A 9,436-nucleotide genomic window follows, 5' to 3' on the forward strand; every position below is an offset into this window, starting at 1 on the left:
CCCGACCCCAATCCCCATCCAGAACCTTGCCCCATTCCTAATTCCGACCCCCTTGAGCAAACCCTAGCCTCGTTCCGTCGCTCGATTCGTCGCTCGGAGGCTGAGGATGCGGTGCCGCCGCTCTCCGATCCGGCCGCACCGACTTCCCCTCCTCCTCTTTCTCCCACATCGTCGCCGCACGGGGCACCGGCTGCCGCTTCCGGCGATTTCTCCTCCGGCCTTGCCCGGGATGGCGCCGCCGTTCCAAACGGTCATGCCGACATCGACATCCGGGCGGCCGCGGATGACAAGGCTCGGAAGCGCAGGGTCCGGAGCGAGCTGCGTCGGCAGCTTGCGTCAGAGCTCGACCAGGTACGCGTGCTCTCCAAGCGCCTCAAGGCGGCTGGCGAGGCCTTGGCAGTTGAGGCATCCCAGCCCGTACCTCGGCCACCGCCTCTGCTCACTGCTGGGTATGTGCAACCCCAGTTCTCAGGCAGTGATGCTGTGACGCCCGTACCGGCCCCAGTTACTGCTTCTGTTCCTCCTGTCCGCTCGTTTCTGCCACGCCGCCCGCTAATTGTGCCAGAAGTTCACACCGAATCACTTGACAAGGAAAAGCGAACACCAAAAGCCAATCAGCTTTACCAAAATTCAGAGTTCTTGCTTGCCAAAGATAGGATACCGCCATCAGATTCACATGGCCGGAAGAAAACCAAGCACCACAAGAAGAAGCACCGTTCCTCGTCAGCTCATGGTGCAGGTTACAACGCTGAGCAGCGACTCTACTCGCATGCATTTAAGAAGTCTTCATCACTGCTGTCCCGACTAATGAAGCACAAATTTGGGTGGGTGTTTAACAAGCCTGTTGATCCTGTTGCACTTGGGTTGCATGACTATTTTGCCATTATTAAGCACCCGATGGATCTTGGCACTATAAAGGGGCAGCTTACTCGTGGGCATTACAGGGACCCAAAGGAGTTTGCTAATGATGTACGGCTAACATTCCATAATGCCATGACGTATAATCCCAAAGGGCAGGATGTGCATTTCATGGCTGAGCAATTGTTAGGAATTTTTGAAGCTCAGTGGCCTGAGATTGAGGCTGAGGTTGACTATCTTGCGTCATGCCCACCTTTGCCGAAGAAGTTTCCACCTCCCCCGATAGACTTGCGCTTACTAGAGAGGTCAGATTCCTTAAAGCACCATACGGCGCTGGATTCCAAGTCAAGGCCGATAAGTCATACTCCCATTAGTGTCCGCACTCCATCATTGAAGAAGCCGAAGGCAAAGGATCTGGATAAAAGAGATATGACGATAGATGAGAAGCGTAAACTTAGCAATAACCTTCAGAACTTGCCTCCTGAAAAGCTTGATATTGTTGTGCAGATCATTAAGAACAAGAATCTTTCAGTTAGGCAGCATGAAGATGAGATTGAGGTTGAGATAGATAGCATGGATGCGGAGACACTTTGGGAACTTGATAGATTTGTTGCTAACTTCAAGAAGAACCTGAGCAAGCAAAAGAGGAAGGCTGAGCGTGCAATGCTTGCAAGGCAAGATGTAGAGTTGCGTGCTCTGCATGCTGCACAACAAACAGTATGAACAGTCGACCATTCTTAATCTAGCAATAGTTCTGTAGCTAAGGAAATCGTATAATTGGTGCTGAATTACAGTTTCTTTGTATTGCAGAGTCAACAACCTAATATTGGTGAAAAATCTCCAAAGCTAAGTAAGTCCTTTTCGCCCTGATTCATTCATCCTAAAAGTAAAAGCACATGATAAGGCGATTATATAAGTACGACTTTTCTTATGCACAGATTTGATGGTGGGCGAGCAATTAGCAACTTCTGTGCCAGACCAAAATAATAATAATGGACCGAGTGCCAGTAGATCTAGCAGCTCAAGCAGCTCCAGCAGTGATTCAGATTCCTCTTCTAGTGGTAATATCTCCTTCTGTTTTGGTTTTACCTTGTGTATTTGACTTCTAGTCTATCTTTAGTTGTTTACATCTGTATTGAGCGAATGATTAGGCTGCAGTATAGTGGTATAGCCTAATCATTAATGACCGTCTTGGCAGACTCGGACAGTGACAGCTCTTCTACAGATGGATCAAATGCTGCCAATTCATCTTGAGACATAGGTAGGTTTTGGTAATTATAAATATGTTTTGGTTGCTTAGAAATTAGCAGGATGTATTTGTGTTATTATAAAGTGACAGCTATTTGTTCCTTCATTTATTCAGTAAATATTTCTTAGGCAATTGCTAATACTGTTGTTCAAAAGAAAATAACAATAGTAAGTATTTCTTGCTAGTGTGTTGGTTGGTATCGCTTGCATGTTATTTTTTGCATCGTTGACTTTCCACACCCAGATAAATCTTAAAATTTTCTGATCCCACATGATATGTTAAAGCACAGTGATCTGAAAACAGCAACTTAGGCCTCCTTTGGTTTAGAGGAATCATGTAGGAATTTCATAGGATAGGATTTCTATAGAAAAAATTCCTTTTGGAGCCCTTTGGTTTGTAGGAATGGAATCCTATTCCTATGGAGGAATTCTTCCTATCCTCCACATTTCATAGGAAAATAAACATTAGCCTAGATTCAATGGAAAAAATCCTATGATGTGAATCAAAGGGCATCTCCTTTCCTATTACTAATAGGATTTGAGATAAATGTCATCTCATCTCCTATGATTTTCCTATTCCTACGATTTTTCTACCCTATGAACCAAAGGAGGCCTTAGCATTTTGGGAACATACAACCTGCCCAACAGAGTATAGGGTTTACACATTTGCTTATGTGAGACAACAACAACAACAACAACAACAACAACAACAACAAAGCCTTTAGTCCCAAACAAGTTGGGGTAGGCTAGAGGTGAAACCCATAAGATCTCGCAACCAACTCATGGCTCTGGCACATGGATAGCAAGCTTCCACGCACCCCTGTCCATAGCTAGCTCTTTGTCGATACTCCAATCCTTCAGGTCTCTCTTAACGGACTCCTCCCATGTCAAATTCGGTCGACCCCGCCCTCTCTTGACATTCTCCGCACGCTTTAGCCGTCCGCTATGCACTGGAGCTTCTGGAGGCCTGCGCTGAATATGCCCAAACCATCTCAGACGATGTTGGACAAGCTTCTCCTCAATTGGTGCTACCCCAACTCTATCTCGTATATCATCATTCTGGACTCGATCCTTCCTCGTGTGGCCACACATCCATCTCAACATACGCATCTCCGCCACACCTAACTGTTGAACATGTCGCCTTTTAGTCGGCCAGCACTCCGCGCCATACAACATTGCGGGTCGAACCGCCGTCCTGTACAACTTGCCTTTTAGCTTTTGTGGCACTCTCTTGTCACAGAGAATGCCAGAAGCTTGGCGCCACTTTATCCATCCGGCTTTGATTCGATGGTTCACATCTTCATCAATACCCCCATCCTCCTGCAACATTGACCCCAAATACCGAAAGGTGTCCTTCCGAGGTACCACCTGACCATCAAGGCTAACCTCCTCCTCACACCTAGTAGTACTAAAACCGCACATCATGTACTCGGTTTTAGTTCTACTAAGCCTAAACCCTTTCGATTCCAAGGTTTGTCTCCATAACTCTAACTTCCTATTTACCCCCGTCCGACTATCGTCAACTAGCACCACATCATCCGCAAAGAGCATACACCATGGGATATCTCCTTGTATATCCCTTGTGACCTCATCCATCACCAATGCAAAAAGATAAGGGCTCAAAGCTGACCCCTGATGCAATCCTATCTTAATCGGGAAGTCATCGGTGTCGACATCACTTGTTCGAACACTTGTCACAACATTATCGTACATGTCCTTGATGAGGGTAATGTACTTTGCTGGAACTTTGTGTTTCTCCAAGGCCCACCACATGACATTCCGCGGTATCTTATCATAGGCCTTCTCCAAGTCAATGAACACCATATGCAAGTCCTTCTTTTGCTCCCTATATCTCTCCATAAGTTGCCGTACCAAGAAAATGGCTTCCATGGTCGACCTCCCAGGCATGAAACCAAACTGATTTTTGGTCACGCTTGTCATTCTTCTTAAGCGGTGCTCAATGACTCTCTCCCATGTGAGAATTAGGAGAAAACCTTTTTAGTGTATACCGCCAATTATAAGGACAAACAATACATTGTTATGAGAGTGTAATTGGGTTTGAAGAAATTATGAGGTGTGACTACACGAGGAGATAATATCCTGATACATACCTCAATTTCTAACTTTGCGTACTTAATGTCATTGATTCTGGCCCTTATGATTAGTTTGATTTCCGGCTCGATACAAGCAAAATGTGGATAATAAGCTCATCTATGATGAAATGATCCAGGACTTGGAAAATTACAGACATATAAAGTTTAGATACTTTTAAGGAAGTAATTAGTTTCCATCTATCATATTGTCCATTTATTGAACTTAGGTTTTCTGGGTAGTTTCTTTTGTTTGGTTTACCTAAAAGTAGCCATGTTTGACCGGTCTTTGATTAGGGTTTCTGAGTACAAGCTAGATAAGTTGGCAAAAGCAATCTAGCTTATCAATGGTAATCTGTCTGCAAAGCAGCTTGGGCACTGGTAGTACACTAGTACTGGAACATAACCATACAGCTCAATATTTCTCACTTGCAAACATAAATGCAACTTGCCATGCTCATAATTTTGTCTTCGCCCATCGCCTACTGTTTGTTGGTGGGCTGCCTGTTTGCTCCCTACAGTTGATTCTATCTATGGGCATAACAGAATTATGTTGTGTGGGTAGCACCCCTCTGATGATAGCAAACAAGTTGATGGCTACCTCCATGGTAGCAACAACTCTGGTGGTGGAAAATGCACTCACGGGAAAGGCTGGGGGCTCCTGGTGACCTTGGGTCCAATTCGTTGGGAAGTGGTGCAGAAGGGGGTAGAGGCTGGCTGATATTATTCGTAGAAGGTCATAACTCATAAGTTAATGGGGTTATAGGTTAGGATTGTTGGGATGGCCCAAGATACCGCGTGCTTGTCTAGATTGTAAGGTGATACCTGGAGAGAGTGTTGTCCCTCAACATAAGCTTGTGGTGGCTGACTTCCGCTTTCGGATTTGTGCCCAACGGGATAAGCGCGCCTAAGTCTAGAACGAAATGGTGGAAGGAGACAACTCAGGCTTTCAAGGAGAGGGTCACTAAGGAGGGCCCTATGCAGACAATATGTGGATGAAGATGGCAACTTGCATTCTATGGTGGCTTCAGAGGAGTTTGGAGTGTATGGAGTGTCCAGGGGAAGAAGCGAAGCTAAAGATACCTAGTGGTGGAACGATGATGTCCGAAAGGCTATTAAGGAGAAGAAAGACTGGAGTGTAGACAACATAGAGTAGTACAAGGTGGCATAGAAGGCCGCAAAGCGAGCCGTAAGTGAAGCAAGGGCTCGGACTTATGAGGACCTCTACCAGCGTTTAGACACGAAGGAAGGCTAAAGGGACATCTGTAAGATGGCCAAGATCCGAGAGAGGAAGACGAGGGATGTTGAACAAGTCAAATGCATCAGGGACGGAGCATACCACCTCCTAGTGAAGGACGAGGAGATTAAGCATAGATGGCGGGAGTACAACATTGTGATCCTTCCTTGAGCCCTTAACTCTTTGCGGATGATGTGGTGCTAGTTGATGATAGTCGAACGGGAGTTATTATTAGAAAGCATCAAAGAGCTATGGAGACAAACCTTGGAATTGAAAGATTTTAGGCTTAGTAGAACTAAAACCGAGTACATGAGGTGTGGTTTGAGTACAACCAGGGAGGAGGTTAGCCTTGATGGGCAGGTGGTATCTTAGAAGGACACTTTTCGATATTTGGGGTCAATGATGCAGAAGGATGGTGATACCGATGATGTGGGCCATTGAATCAAAGCCGGATGGATGAAGTGGCGCCAAGCTTCTGTGTTCTTTGTGACAAGAGAGTGCCACGAAAGCTAACAGGTAGGTTCTATCGGACGGCGATTCGACCCGCAATGTTGTATGGCCTTGAGTGACACAATGAAGGATCGGGTCTAGAATGATGATATACGAGATAGAGTTGGGGTAGCCTCAGTTATCATCAAGCTTGGCCAACATCGTCTGAGATAGTTTGGGCATATTCAGCGCAGGCCTCCAGAAGCTCTAGTGCATAGTGGACGGCTAAGGCGTCTTGATAATGTAAGAGGTTGGGGTAGACCAAAATTGACATGGGAGAAGTCTGTAAAGAGAGGTCTGAAGGACCGAATATCACCAAAGAACTAGCCATGGACAGGGGTGCGTGGAAGCATCATGTGCCAGAACCATGAGTTGGTTGCGAGATCTTATGGGTTTCAGCCTAGCCTACCCCCAACTTGTTTGGGTCTGAAGGCGTTGTTTGATTTGTTAGTTAAGCAATATGGACAGTAGGATCGGCGTCTAATTCTTGTTGGACCTACATTTAAGTGCATTCACACAAACTGGCGAGATGGGCATGGGTGGAACTATGATGGGTGTGTTTGGTCTTGAGCCCAAGCTACCCATACTTTGGTGAAGCTTTTGCTTGCCCATGAATTGGCCAGCATTAGCTAGAAAAATAATTAGAGTTGCTAATTAGTCATTGGCAAGCCAAAATATTGGCAACCATCCAAACGATCACCAAATTTTTGGCCATCACCAAATAATTGGTAGGGTCATATTCTCATTCACCCGGAAGAGATGTTGCACACTTGAACATGCCCACGAGCACCAAAGTAGGAACGTATGCACGTATGAGCTGGTAAATGTGTAAATCTCCATCCATCTTCTTCAGTTTTAGGCTTTGAAGCTAATCGGTATCTTGGAACTTTTGCATGACCAAAATTGGGCTAGTCAGCCGTCCGTAACTTTTGCTGCATCACCCTATTTTCACCCCAGTTAGTAGTCTAGGTCGATCTTTTGTTTCTATCTCCTGAAAACATGAGCTTTCTGACTTCATCAACGGTGGAACCGCATGGTGGTTTAGTGGAAAGGAGCTATGGGCAGGGCTACTCGTGGCTGGAACACAGCCCCTGCTGACAACCTGTGCTAGTGTCTAAAGGTTTCTTCCATTGGCACCATAAGTCATTTGCGGAGAATTTCCATTTCTGCAACATGTGGAGTTGAAAGGAAAAAGTGGAGCAAAATTTGTGGTGTAGGTTTATTTTCGCACCCTAAGCTGCTCTTTAGAAAAGCTAGACCGGGAAGGCGGGAACCGAACATGATTAGGGCAGTAGCTAGGACAAACATGTCATTATTATTTGGAGAATTTTTGCAATGCGTTATTTTGAGCACAAATCTTGGTACACATATGCCATTATGATTTACTAACTTTTTCTGGGAAAAAAAACTACGAACAACTTTGTATTCTTATCATTTTCTTCCGCACAAGGTCTCTCCCAGTGCATAGGTGCTTAGATGAGATGCTAACTGCATGAAAGAGCTTAGCGACTAAACTCTCCAATGCATAGGTGCTTAGCTTGTTGCTAAGCTTTCTTCATTCAATGAGTTGTAGACTGTAAATTGTGCTTTTGTGTAGGTATGCGCGCCTAGCATCGTTTCTTCCTGGGGTCACCAAACTCCTCTCTCTCCTCTTAATTACCTTGCCACATAAGAGTTTTTTGCCTAGTTGGTAGGCATTAGATAGCACCTGTACAAGGTGGAGCATTGGGAAAGTGGCCTTAGTATGAGATGAGTCAGTCACCCAAGTAATTTGTTGGTAAACGTGTTGGTTATTTCAGGTGGTGTCACTAATTCGCTGGAGCCTTAAATTTTCTACTTTAGTTCTATGTTTTCCTTCTAAGGAGCATTGCCATGATGGATCATCACTCAGCCTCAGGATCCTCTTGATTCTGCATACACCTGTAGTTTTCTTCTGCAGTGCTACTTCTGTTCACTACTAGTATGAATTGTTGCACTGCCATCTGCTTCATTTACCTGTTCAGCTTGTAATCTGTAAAGTGCTCTGCTATTTTCCTTAAGCTCATCTCATTTTTGATCGTGGTTACCTTCTCCTGATTTGCAGGTTCAGGACTCCGTCTAATAGACAATAACTGTCTAATTGTATTTGGCATGAGAATGCCTTAGTGATTGTACATGTTTGTCTCTGTCTCTTAGGTGTCTCTTAAGTAGTTGCTGGGATGTTAGATGAAGGCAGTATTCTACCAAGGTTTGTTTGTTCCCCAACTGAAGGAAAGATAACCTGGCTCCGGAATTATGTAGCCTGTACATTAGACGCACATTGAGCATTATGTCTAGGTAGGTGATTGTTGTGTCTGCATTAACAAGCCATATTGTCCCGTTTATTCAACGGTTTTGGCAGTGTTTCAATATACCAGGTGATGTTCTTACTGTTACGGTTTAGCATCAGCTGTTCTTGGATTGTAAATTTTCAAGTAATTCTTGACTGGGACGTTTTAAATGTTTTTGACACCCTTGGTCTCGTCATCATTGACGCTGATGCAAGTCCATGTTTCGTGGTGGTGTATGCTTAGTTGCAAAGGGTTGTGATTAGCAAGTGCAAGGAATGTTTCTGCCTTGCTTCTCATCATTCTCTGCTCATCATGGTTCGGTTTATCCAGTAAGGGCTCATTTGGTGAGCAGGGAAAACGCAGGGATGCCCGCCTGATCCTGGGACAAAAAAGCACGAGATATACCCACCCAGGGAGTTTGGCACGTTCATTTGGTCAGAGCCTGGGGGAGGGAAATGTCGGCCCATCCCCGCCGAAACCCGGGGATATAAATAAACTACCCGAGGCTCGTGGGAGGAAATCTCTGACTCTCTCGCATGAACTGAAATCTGCTCATGATGGAATCAAGCATGAACTGAAATCTGCTCATGATGGAATCAAGCGCCACAATATCTGGGTAATTTTCCACAGTACCCTCCCAGGCCCCCAATTGGTCATGTGAATTTTCCACAGGGTTTTAATTTTGTCAAGAATATTTCGCCCAGTGCGTATCTTCCCAGGGTGTATCTCCCCTAGCAGCCAAACAAAGCCTTAGGCCAACTCCACCGCGCGACCCCAAACGGACGTCCGTTTTGTCCGGATTCTGTTCGCTTGGGTAGGGGTTTGGGGCCATGTCCGGGCGTGTCCTGAGATGCGGTGGCCGTGCGCGCAGCGCGCGGCCGCATCCATTTGCCCCATCCTGTCCGCGTCCACTTAAAAAACTAATTCAGCCAGCGTCCCCGGTTCATCATGCCGGCCTACACGTCCATCGCCGGCATCAGCCAGCGGTCGGCAACACAGCCAACCTCCAAAATGAATAGTTCTTCTCGCCGGCAACACAACCGGCCTTCAAAATGAATGTTTTCTCGCCGGCACACTGCCAGCGGCCCCCGACGGGCGGGCGGCACCCATGCCAGCCTAAAAAAGAACGGCCACGCTGATCGGATGACCTAGTTCAGGCCTTCGGCGTCGAGCATCTCCTTCTGCCTGGCCTCGAACCAGGCCCT

At 46.0% G+C, this 9,436-nt stretch overlaps 1 protein-coding gene across 1 annotated transcript; it reads left to right on the forward strand.

Annotated features, from left to right (window-relative positions):
• On the forward strand, nucleotides 1–8,427 carry LOC123139179 (transcription factor GTE4; the record flags this gene model as incomplete). Its single annotated transcript, XM_044558990.1, has 5 exons — nucleotides 1–1,575; nucleotides 1,669–1,708; nucleotides 1,797–1,919; nucleotides 2,057–2,119; nucleotides 8,006–8,427. Coding segments are annotated over 4 exons (1,794 nt in total), but the record flags the coding sequence as incomplete, so codon positions are not given.
• Nucleotides 8,428–9,436: the final 1,009 nt, after the last annotated feature.

The sequence above is a fragment of the Triticum aestivum genome, chromosome 6B (genome assembly GCF_018294505.1).
Source record: "Triticum aestivum cultivar Chinese Spring chromosome 6B, IWGSC CS RefSeq v2.1, whole genome shotgun sequence".
NCBI lineage: Eukaryota > Viridiplantae > Streptophyta > Magnoliopsida > Poales > Poaceae > Triticum > Triticum aestivum.